At 33.6% G+C, this 16142-nt stretch overlaps 1 protein-coding gene across 6 annotated transcripts in view; it reads right to left on the bottom strand.

Moving 5' to 3' along the window:
• Positions 1–16142, bottom strand: part of LOC143234044 (uncharacterized) — a 35473-nt gene that overhangs the window by 13101 nt on the left and 6230 nt on the right. For 4 of the 6 annotated variants that reach the window (XM_076471063.1, XM_076471066.1, XM_076471067.1 and 1 more), the window contains exons 5-12: positions 14456–14534; positions 13198–13320; positions 10580–10702; positions 9324–9422; positions 6030–6199; positions 4182–4313; positions 3373–3589; positions 909–1006 (exon numbers count right to left, since the gene is read on the bottom strand). In XM_076471063.1, coding sequence (XP_076327178.1) covers positions 909–1006; positions 3373–3589; positions 4182–4313; positions 6030–6199; positions 9324–9422; positions 10580–10702; positions 13198–13320; positions 14456–14534 — 1041 coding nt within the window. The remainder of the gene's footprint in view (positions 1–908; positions 1007–3372; positions 3590–4181; positions 4314–6029; positions 6200–9323; positions 9423–10579; positions 10703–13197; positions 13321–14455; positions 14535–16142) is intronic. The other 2 variants (XM_076471064.1, XM_076471065.1) reach the window with 2 other exon arrangements.

Raw genomic sequence — 16142 nt, 5'->3', positions numbered from 1 at the left:
ATTGTTTGTAAGATTTTAAATAAATCACTATTTACAACAACTAATTGTAATAATTGTTATTATAAATTGTATTATTGTTCTTATATTAAAATAAATTTATATTAAGAAGGAATACTGTGCATATCAATCTTGTTAGCAAATATCATCAATTTGATATATATTGATATTCCAACTAAAATATCCGGCTACTTGAAATCGTAACACGTTAACATAATAAATTGGAGACTCGACCGAGATAAATTATAATACGTAACTGAAGTAATAATCTAAAATGTATTTTTTCTCGCAAGTGTGACTTAGACGAACCTGGTATAACCTTTAAACTTTATCTTTTATCTTATTTATATGGATAACTTATCGTCATACAGTTAAAGTTTCATCAAGGTATTTCTGAGCTCTGAACGAGCTGAATAACATTCTGATTTTTCCTCAACATATTCTATTTACGAGTCTAGAAGTTTTGTATAAAAAAAGGCTTCAGGGTATTCTGTAATTCATTCTTATGTTGCTTCTTATTGAGTTATGTTTCTCGTGCGTACAACAGACCCTAAAGGACTTCAGATTCTACTTTACAATCCCGTATTTTCTGTTAATTGTTATTTTTATTGAAATATTGTCAACGTCAACAACCGTGTGTCTTTACTGTCTGACTGTCTCTCATTTTAGGCTTATTTTTAACTTAAGACTGATCGACATGTTATTCACACTCTTTGCAGTTCACTTCCACAATTGGACTTTCTGTTTCACCATTAAAATCTCATCGTCGTGACATCCATGTATACATATAGTCTCACACAATGTTGAGATAGCTCAATCGAGCTACCTTGCCTTCCCCAGGGATTTTCTAAATTGCAAATAATATATTTTAGGTATTTAATGTGTGGAAAGACAAAGGTTTGTCTACTAACCCTCGACTCTTTTCCCTCTTCACTTGAACCAGAATAAAAAACACTATCGTTTCCATCCTTCGCGCAGACACTACTACAACGGTCACTTGATTTTAAACCTAAAATAAAAACATAATTCATTAATTACAAGATATATTGCCAGTCTGACTTAGTGTTTCGTGTTTTGTCCACACATAGAAGTATAACTTTTCAAGTACATCATTTTACCTTTGTCTTTTCGTCTGGTACTGACTGATCAATTATGAGATCTTATTTTACTTTCCAATAAGCGTTGCTCAGTGCATGTATTTACATATTAAAAAAATATCAGTCACAGAATTCTAATATACAAAATATTTAATTCGCACATACATCTATAAAGTTTCTTTGTAGCTAAGCACAAAACTACACAAGGAGCTGTCTGTGCTCTGCCCATCACGGGTATCAAATCCATTTTCTAGCGATGTAAGTTGGCAGACATACCTGTGCTACTGGGAGGCCGTTTACAAAGTAAAACAGCAACAACAAATGCGGGTAGAACAACAATGCTCAGCGCATTTCATTGTAAGAAAAACTGGTACATAAATAGTAGGGAAGATTTACAGGTAATTTTAACGAGAAAATTGCTATGATACAAGTTAGTTTATACCATACAAAAATATTACAGTTGCAATGGTGTCGAAACAGCATACACACATTGTTTAACCGACGCTATGAAACATTTAAATTTTGAGTCTCTGCAAATTAGTTATAAACTCAAATTCCAACGGTAATGAATACAATGTTTTATAGATGATGAATTTAGTTTGTAGTTGGAAATAATTTTTTATGGTTTCATATATAAATATCGGGTGTTTACTTTTCTCAGTATATTTCTTCTTCTGAGCGTGTTCTTCCCGCCTGTCTCGATAATGAGAGAGAAAAACGTCCAAGTTGTTACTTGTTCGTCAAAACATGTGACAATGATTCTGCTATGCATATACGTGTGTATATGTGTTTAACTCACAAAGGTCAAACCTATCAACTGACGAATGAATGAATGATTGCATTTCAGCTAACAATTCGCACGAGTTTAGAGGAAGTTTAAATTGAAAAATAGGTAAATACGTCTAACTTTAGAACCGGTTCAAGGCTGCTCAGAAAGCATGGGGAGTGTCAGAGACGAACTGAAACATTAAGGAAAGGAGTGGTATTGCTAAATGAGAAATTTGCTATAAGTAAAATAAACAACAAATGGAAAGTTTGCTATATAGTAAAACAAACATTGAATGAGAAGTTTGCTATATAGTAAAACAAACACTAAATGTGAAGTATAAGTGAAACAAACACCAAATAGGACGTTTCTTTTATAGTGAAACAAACAGTGAATGGATAGGTCGTTATAAGTAAGGCCCGGCATGGCCAGGTTGTTATAACGCTCAACTCACAATCTGTTTCTTATGGGTTCGAATCTCCGTCCAATCAAACACACTCGCCCTTTCAGCTGTGGGGGCATTATATTGTGACGGTGAATCGCACTATTCTTTGGTAAAAGACTGGCGGTATCAAGTTGGCGGTGGGTGGTGATGACTAGCTGCCTTTCCTCTAGTCTTGCAACGCAAATGAAGTTAATTAACTGTGAATGTTCTTTTTTCATATTTTCTTAATTAGAGCCGGTAGGGACAAACAATAAAAAATGGGTGTATGGGTTAATCTGTGGTGAACCTGATTTTCATAATACAGTGGAACCCCTCTGGCCTGATTAGATGGGTTCCACTGCAGTTGACTTTCCGGTAGTTCCTTCTCTCACGGAACTGATCCAGTCAGTTGTGAAGAGTAGATATTTACTTATAATGTATGTATTAGTTTACTTTGTCGTGAAGAATGTTCCTTCAATGTTCCAGAAGGACGAATTTTTACTGTAAGGAATGGAGCTCAGCGAAGTATACAATAAATTAGTATAACCCGTTTATTTGCGTTAGTTTCATAGGTGATAATTTTACATTAATTATAATTGTAGAATAAAAATTACTTGGTTAAAGTTTAATTAGACTGTCTCTAACATATGACGAAGCATATCTTTTACACTGTCTATAATATGTTTATAGGATGGAGAACATTTTCTTTTTCTGAAAGGTGCCGACTATGACATATGGTACACTATATGTTATTGTGCAATATAACCTAAACTAATTGGTATTTACATATGTGACTAGGTTCTTCTATGAAATATAGTACCGTCTTTGTCACTGTACATATACAAACCTAATGAGTATATATACACATGTGACTAGGTTTCTTAGTTGTCTACATCGTTTCAAAAGGCAAAATATAACCGCCAAAGTACAATTATTCTCAATATTTAGGTTAGCACCTTAAAATATTTCTTTACTAAGAAATAAAGTTTACAGATTATGAGCTGTTGAAGAGGAACAGACATCAAACGCACGGAGAGTATCAGTAACTTTGAAACATGTAAAAACCTAGATATTTTTGAATGACTTACTTGAGCCACTTTCACTCCGACAAGATTTCGTACTAATCGACGTATCACTACTACTTGACTTTACAAAAATGACGTCTGGTTCTATCACATTTTTATATTCACTATTTCTAGAAGCCATGAGTGCTAAATCTCGAATGTATTGGAGTGTTGTGCCATTGTTGGAAGTCAAAATATCGTTCTCGGAGTAGACGGTGCAGCCGTCGGTGACGTCAGGAAACTATGAGGTAGAAAAATATATATATACATATTTTAAAAGACGTGAACGTTTTGATTCACTGACATATGAAAACTTCAAACGTTCAGCCTTCAAGCACGATTACTAAATTCAGAGAAAACAATTCTCCCGCATTCACAGATCTAACTAACATTGTACATACAGCGGTTTACAATGATCACGAAATGCTGGTGTTACCATTTGTTCTCCATGATCAAGTTACTTCAAGATCAGAACAAAGAAGTTCCAAAACACAGTTGTACTTCGTCTCTGTATTGTGCTGTGTTTAAACAATAAATTAACATAAAACTTTATGTTCCTCTCTGAGTGATTTAATTCATTGAATATGACGATAGCAAAAGTCATACTTTGATTATTAAAATGAAAATGAGATATATATGGAGAATAAGTGAGATATATTTTGAAATTGTTAAACAAAATTATTTCGGAAGGTTATATGTTAAATATAAACTCATGAAAATAAATTTTCAGAAACTCGGTAATATTTTTTTTTCTGTTTATGAAAAACTTCGTTTTTTGTTTAAATGACAATTCCTGAAGCTTATTAAAACGTCTAGCTGAAAATATTAAATACCTTAATAACTGGAATGTCCTTCTCTCTGAATAAACCAAACATGAAGTTAAGCAGGTCAAAGAAAGAGTTAGAACGTCGTCTCCTAGAACTTTGGATCTTGCTGTTCTGGTCTCGAGAAATACCGTCACTTTTCTGTATGATATAATAAAACATCATATAATTAGTATAATATAAAAACTATAATATAATTAGTAGAATATGAGAAAGAAAACTATCACATACCGTATTCTATGCCTTGTAAGACGCAGGTTTTATTTAAAAATACCTTGAAAAATCTCCATGCGTCTTCCAAGAGAAAAGTGATGGGTTAAGGAAAGAGGTTAGTTTAGGGTCTACTGAGAACGGAGGTTAGCTTAGGGTCTACTGAGAACGGAGGTTATATGCATCGTAATCAGGTTAGTAGGGTCTACTGAAACGGAGGTTCAGTCTCTACTCAGAACGGATTGTTTAGATATAATAGAGGTTAGCTTAGGGTCTACTGAGAACGGAGGTTAGTTTAGGGTCTACTCAGAACGGAGGTTAGCTTAGGGTCTACTGAGAACGGAGGTTAGTTTAGGGTCTACTGAGAACGGAGGTTAGCTTAGGGTCTACTCAGAACTGTGTTTCCATATATTAGAAGCAAATGATGCGGCAAGGCTACATCACGGTAATGGTTGCTGAGTCCAAATACTTTTTTCTTAGAATTGTGTTTCCAAAATTAGGGTGCATCTTATATGATGCGGCATCTCACAAACATTACGGTAATGGTTGCTGAGTCCAAATTCTTTTTTTCTTAGAATTGTGTTTCCAAAATTAGTGTGCGTCTTCTATGATGCAGCATCTCACAAGGCATAAAATACGGTAATTAGTATCTCTGCGATTTTTTGATGAATTTAGGTATAAGGAATACCGACTGGGATTGAGATGTGTAAGAATGCAGTCAGCTTTCAGTTAAAGAGATTACAGCACTGTACGTCGTTGGAAAAATATTAAGCGAAGGGGATGCCTATCTTATTATGCGGTATAGAGACAACAAGACACTTGTGATTATTAAATGTTATAAAACCAACCAAGTGTTGAAGATGAGAAATAGAGAGATTTGTTGAGCTTGGATTTGAGAAAGACAACAGTTTAACAGAAGAAGGAAGAAAGAAGACCTGAAGGTATGAGAACAGCGAAATATAACGAGAGAGAAACAAATAAAGAAATATGATTATGGTAATAAAAAAACAGTCTGTTACATATAATAGTAACGTGTCAGCTCCTGACAGGAATAAGTAGAAAATTATTAAAGTTAAAAAGAAAGTGAAGTGCAAGCATTACATGATGGTGAAAAGTTGAGTCAGATGTGGGCTCTTTATAACTACGTTAATAGAACCTAACAAACCGTTCTTTAGCTTGACCTATTTAAACATTACCACATTGTGAGCTCCTAGGGAACTGACCTGTTTAAAATCTAGATCGGTATAAACCATTCTCACAGCATTAAGAAATGCTTAAGACAGACAACTACAATTGAATACATCTTTCTTAAAGGAGTTGATAATTATATGCGTTAACAGTTTAAAAGCTTTAGATCAGTTCCAAAGATCTTTGCTAGAATGATCGAATAATGTATTACGTAACTATAAAAAACATTATAGTTTAAGCTTCTAAACATTGTTTTTTTCTCCTAATTTTAATGCATATCTTCTTGCTTATTCGAATAATTTTTGTTTATTACCAATTGTCAAGCAGTAGTGAAAACATTTCGGTCGTCGCGAAGGTTTTTTTCAAGTAAACATACACACACACAAAACCATTTCTAACGAAGTTCACATTTGATTTACGGTTCTTTAAACAGCGCTTAAACGTTTCCTTTTACTTTACCTTCCTGGAAGAAGACCGTCTCTGTTTTTGCCAGTCTTTGGACTTTCTATTCGTCTCTACCGTGCTGACACTTTTCATGTACTCCTCGTTAAAGGGTATCAGTACTTGTTGGGATGAGAGAAAACAACATTTGTTACACTCAGGAGAACTGCTTCGAACTTCATTTACTGCTGTTTTGAAGAAGAGCATCAAAAGCTGGAGGAATTAACAAAATGGATACCAACAGATATTTATATTGTTATTATCTATATCTATCTTTTTCACGAGGGGAGGGCGTGGAGTTCGAATTTAAATAGATTCGGTTTGTTCGTTTTCAATTTCGCAGAAAGCTACACGAGGGCTAACTTCAACCCCTTAGCCTACAGTATCAAGTTCTTAGACCTCTGAATTCGAAGCCTCGTGCTGGTAGAATCGAAAAGTTTCAATTGACCGCCTGATTTTCTAGGTCAATAATGTACTAGCAACTATACTACGGAAAGAAGTGTTACTTCAAGATACAAGAGAAGTAATCTTCTTGGATATCAATTACTCTGTCACTAGTTTTGTTCATTGCCCCAATATTCACCAATTACTTTTGTTGTATCAGAAGTCTTATATAAGCTCTTATAACGTTGGGGGAAAAGTCGGTTTAGAAATGTCTGGGGTTTTCAGAAACGCTTTTTTTGTTTGTTTCGAACTTCGCTACACGAAAGTTATCTGTGCTAGCCGTCTCTAATTTAATAGAGGGAAGGCAGCTTGTCATCATCACCGCCCACCGCTAACTCTTGGGTTACTCTTTTACTAAAGTGGGATTGACACTCACATTACAACGCTCCCACGTTATGGCATGTTTGGTGTAACAGAGATTCTAACTCACGACCCACACATAGCGAGTCGAGCACCCTGACCACCTGGCCATGCTGGGCCAAATATAGAAACTTCTATATGTATAAAAGCGCAGTAAGCTTATAAACTGATATTTGATGCATATACGATAACGCATTATTTGCATTAATTACACATGCTAACATTTAAAATGTTGATATTAACACTGTTTAAGGACGTCTTTTTACCCTATTAAAGCTGACGGTTAGGTGTATTCTATTATTTTTAACTTCCATTAGACTTGTTTTGGGTTTGATATGACCTTTTGATAGAGAAAAAAACAAAAGTTTTAATTTGCACTTGCGATCTTCTATACATAGAAATGTGCGACATTTTTTAATAGTTGTTTATAAAATTATAAAAAAATACATATTACTCAAAAATATAGTATTGAATTTTGGTTTTAGTCCGACGCAAAATTTACATAACAATTTGAATTTCCACTAAAAATAGCATTCAATGTTTTTAAATAATAATATATTTTCAAAATATTTTTAACAAATATTCTAATAAAGTGCTGGGAAATGAAAGTCATTATATCTATTTCAGATAAAGGAAGGCAGTTCTAGTTCGAGGGTACCAATAGAAATCACGTAAAGTTTCAACTGCCTGTTATTATATTATGAAAGATGTGTGGTATTACTATTCAAAATTACAATAACAACAAGATATAAGCATAATCCATAAGAAGTTAAATATTGTTGCACTTTAGATTGCTTAATAACTGCATAGGAAACGTTTTTAACATTACCGTCTATGTGTGTGTGTTTTCATATAGCAAAGCCACATCGGGCTATCTGGGGACCCTTAATTTTAGTATTGTAAATCCATAGACTTGCCGCTTTACTAGAGGAGGATGCTTTTAATGATATACCTAGTAGTCAATGAGTTGTGAGAAAAATTATAAAACGTTCTACGGCTGTGACAAGATATCAACATAGACGGTATCAAGACTCAGCAGATAGCCTGATGTGGCTTTACTATATGAAAACACACATTATTAAAAGCTTTTAAAGTAATTATTTATTAATTCAAATAACTTTGTTCTGTATTTCAAGTTTCTTAGAGATAAGTACAATAAAATATGACAGCAAACGTTCTGATGGTCATTTCTCTCTGGTATGATATGCTTGTCTACCGGTGGGACAGCGGTAAGTTTACTGACTTACAACACTAAAATCTGGGCTCGATTTTCCTGTATGGAAATATCAAATAGCCCTATGTGGCTTTCTCTAAAACAAACATACTCAACCTTTAGACCCCAGTGGCACAGCGACATGTCTGCGGACTTATAGTGTTAGAAACTGTGTTTCGAGACCCATGATGGGCAGAGCACAAATGGTTCATTGTGTAGATTTGTGTTAAATTACAAACGCTCTTATGGCAATGCGATGATCGCAGATTTGAATCCCCGTCAGCGAATATGTTTACCTTTTAGCCGTGGGAGAAAGCTTTATAACGCGACGATCAGTCCCACTATTTGTTGGTAAAGAAGTATTCCAAAACTGGCGGTGAGAGGTGTTGACAAGCTACCCGTTTTCTCTCTAGCTTAATGGCACTGCTAAATTACAGAAGGTTAGTGCAGATAGCCTTAAAAATTCACACCAAAATTCTATTTTTCAGGGAATTGTTCTATCAGCAGAGTCTACGTCATACAATGCATTAAACAGACATGAAAGTACTTTTTTTACGTGAAACCCTTTATTAGATAAATTTAAAAATTACCAGAATTATTAATACAATGGTTTTATCATATAAGATTTTGTATTATACAACACATAAATAGTTTTTTTCTTGTTACAATGTGGACAAGGTGGACCATTGGAGAGTCCATATACGAATTTCCTTTTAAATAAATCGAACATATAATTTTAATTTTCTTTTTATTTAGAGGTGAATCTCAATAGAAGAAAAGAAAGACAATAATAACGAAACGAACACCGTGCGTTTCACAATGAAGTAATTATTATGACAAACTTAATATTTTTGACATTGAAATAATAACGTGTATATTGTTTTTCTTTTTCAGTTTCATATTTCTAGTTATTAACTTCCTCTTGAGTGTGTGTGTTTGTCTTTCTGTAGCACAACCACATCGAACTATCGACTGTGTCCACCGAGAGGAATCGAACCCATGATTTTAGCGCTGTTAATTCGAAGACTCACCGCTATTTTATCCTGGAACATTCCGCTTAAAATGACTGTTGTAGTTTGATAATAAAATTACACATTTTGAGAATTATCTTCTCTTGCTTAACAGTGGTGTGTACTTTCGGGTAGAATATAATAAAATTATTAGAGAAAGTTTAAAATAACAATACAAATTAATCAATGTTTGTAGATACGTTATCTAATAAATAGAAGGAAAATTCTGATAAAGAATTATGACGTCATAGATTTCACGAATTCCAGAAACCACATTCATCTCACGTGAGAAATAGTCGTCTTCGTTTATCTTAACACTTCCTTCCTCCTTTCGTTCACTGTTTAGACTTTCCTGAATAATTTTCTTATGAGGTGGAAGTTGTCCTGTTTGGTGTAACATACAGATGATTTTATTATATATAAATGTTAAATAAATATATAATTATAAATAATTCAGCTAACAACAACTACTTCTTATTGTAAGTTCAAAAGTATTTTCATTTTGTGATTACTAACATTTTTGTTTTGCAATATTACAACAAAAATGAAGCTTTTAGTCTTTAGGGATGTAGCCAAGCAGAAAGATACACAAAGGGCTGCCTGTGCTCTGTCCAACACGATTAACAAAACTCGATTTATAGCGTTTAAGTTTGTAAACATACCTGTGTGCCACTAGGAGGGGCTTCACATTAGGCTGTAAATATACATATCTTCTTCTTCATGTGTCAAATCTGCGGCAGACATCGACGACCATGGCATACCAGACTTCTCTGTTGTCAATCCTCCTTATCAACTCAATGTTGCTCATTGAGTTCTTGGTGACATAGTTATTGAGGCTGTCGATATATTTAGTTCTTTGACACCCTCTGCTTTTCCTCCCTTCTATTTTTCCACATAGCATCTGTTTCTCTATCCCATTCTTCCTACAGATGTGTCCTAGAAATTCCATTTGTCTCTTTCTTATAGTTTTCATGAGTGACCTTTTGTATCCTGCCAGTTCCATGACTTCCACATTTGTTTTTCTTTCAGTTCATGATATTTTTAGCATCCTTCTAAGGAACCACATTTCAGCAGCTTCTAATCTCTTCTCTGTATCTTTGTTGAGTGTCCAGCTCTCACAGCCATATAAGAGAACAGACCATACATATGATTTCAAGGTGTTAATTTTAGTGGCATTTGTTATGTTTGTGAATATGGACTTCATTTTATTGAAATATACATATAACTTAGTTTTAATAATAGTTTACAAAGAAACAGAGAAGAAAAAAGAGCAAATAGCTTGCTCGAAACCATCCCCTCAGTGGCACAGTGTTATGATTGTGGACTTACACTACTAAAAGCTAGGTTTCCGTATTCTTGGTGGGCAGAGCACAGATAGCCCTGTGTAGCTTTGTGCGTAACAAAAAAACTTGCTCCAAAGCTTTGAAACACTAAATAAATTCTTTTTGTTTCGGGCTTTTGACTGTTATTTTTAATTTCTTAAGTACACAACCTCAGGTTATTTTGCAACATTTGCTTAAAATACCAGAATTATTTCTTACCTGATTCCTCTGAGAAGAAAGCTGGTAACATTAATTCATAATCTTCAGGTTTAACGTCTGGGTCAGAGCGTGCTCCTTGTGGAGTTGGTGGATTGACAAAGTTATTTTCATAAAAAGGATAACCTTGTATGGAATATAAGTAAATAAACAAATCTATACATTCCTTTATGTATATAACTATTCTAGAAGTCTAGCATTTATTTAATATTTCTTTGTTGTTGATCTTATCAACGAAAACGTCAAAGACAATTTTGTTTACATTTACAAAAGTTCACCAGGCTTCAAATAAATGATTATATAATATCTTATGTGTCACGCTTTTATTGAAGTCATGGCTCAAAAAGCCACAAACTTCTAGAAAAATAAAAGGTTATTTCTGTAAGCGATCGGCAATCTCAATAATAATAATAATAACAAATATGCTAAAAAATGCTATTCAGCACTGTTCAGAGCAGATAATTTAATAAATTATAGTTTTGATGACAATATTATTAATCTATGCATTCTTCAGAAAAGTAGAAAATAACATGAAAAATAGTTTTACTTCAAATAAAACTCCAGCAAGATTGTAAATTTTGTGTCAAGTGACTTCCGTTTTGCCTCTTTTCGTGTAAATCAATGATACATTATTCATATGCATGTATTTGAGTTGTGTGTAAATAAATATATCATGATATGTGTGTCTTATTAGCGCACACTCTGCTCTCTCAGTTATTATTTGTGTATGTGTGTTTGTGTGTTTTTCTTACAGGAAATCCACAGTGGGCTGTCTGCTGAGTTCACCGAGGGAATCGAATCCTTGAATTATTATTTGAATCACGTGTTTAAAAAATTATTTACCCTTGGATTTGAATTCGTGTTTTGTACCTATTGAAATATTGAAGAGTTTGTTCTTTAAAGTAAGCACAAAAGTACACAAAGTATTGTCTGTGCTCTTCCCGCCACGGGTATCGAAACCCGGTTTCTAGCGTATACATGCCTTTGTGCCACTGGGGGGGGGCAATATTGAACAGATGGAAATACCCAGTCAGCGGCACTTTACCACCTATCATCCACCTAAGGGATTGACTGTCACTCTTATAACGTATCTGTAAAATAAAACGTGATGAATGTTTTGCGGTATAGTACGGATTAGAATTCAGCTTATGAGGCTAGGAGTTTAGAATACTACCACAAGATCATTCCGAGAATTTTCTGTTTGATGAGAAATTAATTAACATAGCATTACTACGTTTAGCTTGGCATGGCCAGGTGGTTAGAGCGTACGACTAGCAATCTGATGCTCACGGGTTCGTCCCATCAAACATACACGTACTTTCAGCCGTAGGGGCGTTATAATGTGATGGTCAATCACACTATTCGTTGGTAAAAGAATAATCGAAGAGTTGGTTGTAGGTGGTGATGACTACTTCCTTTCAGTCTCACACTGCTAAATTAGGGACGGCTAGCGAAGATAGTTCTCATGTAGCTTTGCGCGAAATTGAAGAAGAAAAAAAGCTGACATCTATATAATTTATATACTGAACAGATTGTGAAAGCTAACAATAAATATAACTTTTACTAATCATTAATACATTAGTATGCAGCATACAATCTTATCCTTATTTATACATTTTGAACAAAGACATGAAGTAATTAATGGCTTGAAAAGTACTGAGAGCGCACGTGAAAAGATCATTTCTAAATATTTGAAGATACAACTTTGTATACGAATAAATAGTTATGAGCCTTTAGTAAACTGAATAAAAACATGTGATAGCGTAAATGCTCTTATTATTAAACAATAATTATTACAGCTTTTTTATGTAGTTTGTTAAATTTACAGTCATATTTATTAGTCCGATTTTGAGTCTCAAAGGATTTTCCATTATGCTTTGAAATGTTACTCAGGCTGACAGTTCAAGCTTTATTCGTAAAGTCTAGTGCCAGATAATGTTCTCGAACAGTAGTGAAATATATATTTTGTTTATATATAAAGGTTAGAAGCGACGTCCAGAAAACAAAAAACACTCGTCTTTTGTTGTTGTTTTTCTAAATTATAAGTAACTACATTTATTAACATTAATTTATACAAACGGTTTTAAACAACATAGAGGTATCTCTAGGATGAATACATATAGATCTCAAAAAGCCAAACATTTAAATAAATGAAGTGAAGTAAGATGTCTATGTAACAGACACTTGGGAATTTATGGTTAACAGTGTTTATTAAATTAAGTGTAAAATAATTAAGACACTACTGTTGAGAAGACTGAATAATCAGAGTTAACGTTAACATAATGTTCTGGAAATGCCTGAAACTCAACATGAACATGAATTTCAAGTCATAGAATCGTTTTTGTGGCTCTGTTTCAGAATTTTCTTATCGAATATTTAGAGTTCAAGTTAATAGAATATTCTGAGAATGTCTAAACCTCAACATGAAGATGGCGATGTGTAGTGTTGGCTGAGTGGCTTCTCTTTAGTCTTTCACTGCTAAATTAGGGACTACTAGTGCAGATAGGACTCGAGTAACTTTGAGAGAAATTACACAGTTTTAAACTACTGAATAAAGTTAATAAGGCTAGATACAAACATTCTAGTGACTAAATGACTACTTCTCTAGAGTTACTACTGACCTGATGTAGGCCAATGTTGGAGCTCTGAAAATTCCAAGGACTCTTGAGATTTGTCGTGCAAACCCTGAGAAATGCATATACTTTCATAGATTCTTAAATGAGCTGGGTTTTCTTGCATGGCAGCTGAAAAGTATTAAACTGGTTCAAAATAGTAATAGTTCTTGTTAAATAAAACACATTTAACAGTGATATTGAATCTATTGTAAAGTCCATTTTTCTGTAGTAAAGAAAAACAAGCTATCCTTTCAAAGTGGACTTACACAGTACAAATGACGTGTTTATTCTATCTTTTGTTCTCTTACTAAAGGAAAACCTAAGGAAAGGAGACTCAAAACGTCGTACTAGAGATAAGGTAACATGTTTTTTTATAATATTATCTCAATATATTTCCCATATATTTCTATATATATATATTTCCTATTCTTAACGTAATAACATAACATAATGTTTAGGGACAACAAGGAACCTGATATAAAGTAACATTTAGGGACATGATGTGACAATGTTTAGGGACAACAAGGGATCTGATATAACATAATATTTAGCTTAAATCAAGATAAATAGTTTATGTAAAAATTAAATAAACAAAAGATGTCTATGACACACGTTAAGTGAAATAGTAGAATATTCTGATAGATAAAGGGATACAAAATTTAACTACAGCAAATTTAATAATTATCTTAATAATATACGTTATGACACTATGAACTGATAGAGTTGTCACGTTGTTGGTGTTTGAAAAGGTATTTCTTAATTCGTGAAGTATATACAGCAGCGACAAGCATGTATGAAAATTACATTACGCTTCCTTAACGTTTGTGGTTCAGTAAGTTCAAATATTACAGTATATATACTCGCAAGAAAAATCCCACAATCGCATGATTTGATAACGTACGTATTACAGAAACTAAGTAAAATAATTACCGTACGTATTTTACAATATCGTTAACTGATAATCATTAGGTATTTTTTTGCAGTATATATAGCCTACGACGAATATATTTTACAAAAGTTATTTACTCAGATTTCAGTAAATAACAATTGACTTATATTTATTTTTTGCCAAATATACATTATTACAAAAATATCATTGCTGATACTTCAACCCAATACCAAAATAAAAAAAATATTATGCTTTATAATATCATTCAAACCACTTGATCCCTAATTTGAAGCCCAGTTTTGTACTTACGACAGCAGACAACTACTGGAACCGACTAACGACCAACTCTTACATTGTACTAATAATTTAACTTACTGTAGTAAATGTTTGGTTCGTTGTCTTTCGTCTTCGAAAGGATATCGGTGGTTTGGTGAGCTTTATTTCCCAGTTTTTCCTGCAGGTGTGTTCAAGAAACGTGGTTTATTTTCACTGATAGTACAAAATAACAGCATGCTTTAGCTGTGTTTTTTCCAAGTTATTCAAAATTGTTACTTTGTGTCATAACTCAACTGACAAAATAAAACATTCTAATCTCTACGGTCAAGAACATAAAAAAAAACCAGTAAATTCAATAACCAGATTGCTTTTAGTTTCCGCTTCAAGTTGGTAAGTTGTTCTGATGGAAAGTTGTTATTAATTCGAAAGCAGCCGAGAGGAAAGTTGTTGGTTTTTTTAATTGAAGCACAGAGCCAAACGATAGGCTATCCGTGTTCTGCCCACCGCGGGTATCGAAACTAGGTTTTTAGCAGTATAAGTTCGCAGACATACTGCTGTGCTACTGAGGAGCATCTAGAAAGATCGTAGCTTTATAAAGTCTCAAAATGCTCGTAGTTATCTTCGAAAGTTTGTCGCAAAAGAACCAGAGTTTATCGTGTATAATATGGACTGCATTGAAAACAGTTTTTGTCACAAGTTTCACGAATACCGTAATCATTCATTACAAATATGTCATGATCAACTAACATTTTTCAAAATTAGAAAATAAAATTATGGCTCTTGATTAACTTTTTAAACACCTTTTTTAGCGTATTTTACGAACTTGGTATTTCCATTATTAATAGATAACATGGTTAATTTTAATTCTACCATTTGTATGATATAATATAAATGTATTTAATCCCCCTCAAAAATAAGTCAGTCGTCAACCAATGGTTGACGTTCGGAGTATATTTTTTTTTGGTCAATTTCCAACCACAGTAATGTACTGTAACAACTGAGTGTATTTAGCCCCCCTAAAAAAACAAGGTAGTTGTCAACCAAAGGTTGAAGTTAAGAGTATATTTTTGATAAATTTCCAATAATAAAACACTGTAGCTACTCTTCGATAACGTTTTATACTTTACAGTCACGTGTGTGAGCGGTGGAACAGTTTAATTTTAAAATGGGATGAAGACTAGTTTGAAGAAGTTAACTTACTCAAAATAACAACACTTAATTTTATCGTGTTCGTTAAGTACGGCCCTCATCATGATAGAAACTCAAATATGTTCGTGTACAAGATTGATAAACAAAAAAAATCGCTACGTACAATCTGATGACACAATAAGTTTAAGTATAAGACATATATTTAAAACGTACAGGCGTGTCTTCCTAAATGATCGTTATTTGTGATCAGTAGACGAATCAATTTCTCTTGCTTGGTTGATAGACGGCTTATGATGTGAAAATAATCATAGATGTTGAAGTTTACATAATACTTGATATATCACCAAAAAATAGGGTAGTTTAAGTTATACGGTTTTTTCTTACATTGCATATTATTCAGCTCGGCATGGCCAGCTAGTTGAGGCGCTCAACCTGTAATCCTAGGGTCGTGGGTTCGAATCTTCGTCACACAAAACATGTTCATCCTTTTAGCCGTGGGAGCATTATGATGTATCGATCAATCCCACTATTTCTTGTTAAAAGATTAGCCCAAGAATTGGCAGAGGGTGGTGATGACTAGCTGCCTTCCCTCTAGTCTTATACTGCTAAATTAGGAACGGCTAGCGCAGATAGCCCT

The sequence above is a fragment of the Tachypleus tridentatus genome, chromosome 12 (assembly GCF_004210375.1).
Source record: "Tachypleus tridentatus isolate NWPU-2018 chromosome 12, ASM421037v1, whole genome shotgun sequence".
NCBI lineage: Eukaryota > Metazoa > Arthropoda > Merostomata > Xiphosura > Limulidae > Tachypleus > Tachypleus tridentatus.
Note: the sequence above shows the minus strand (reverse complement) of the source record. Positions and strands in the feature narration are given on the sequence as shown.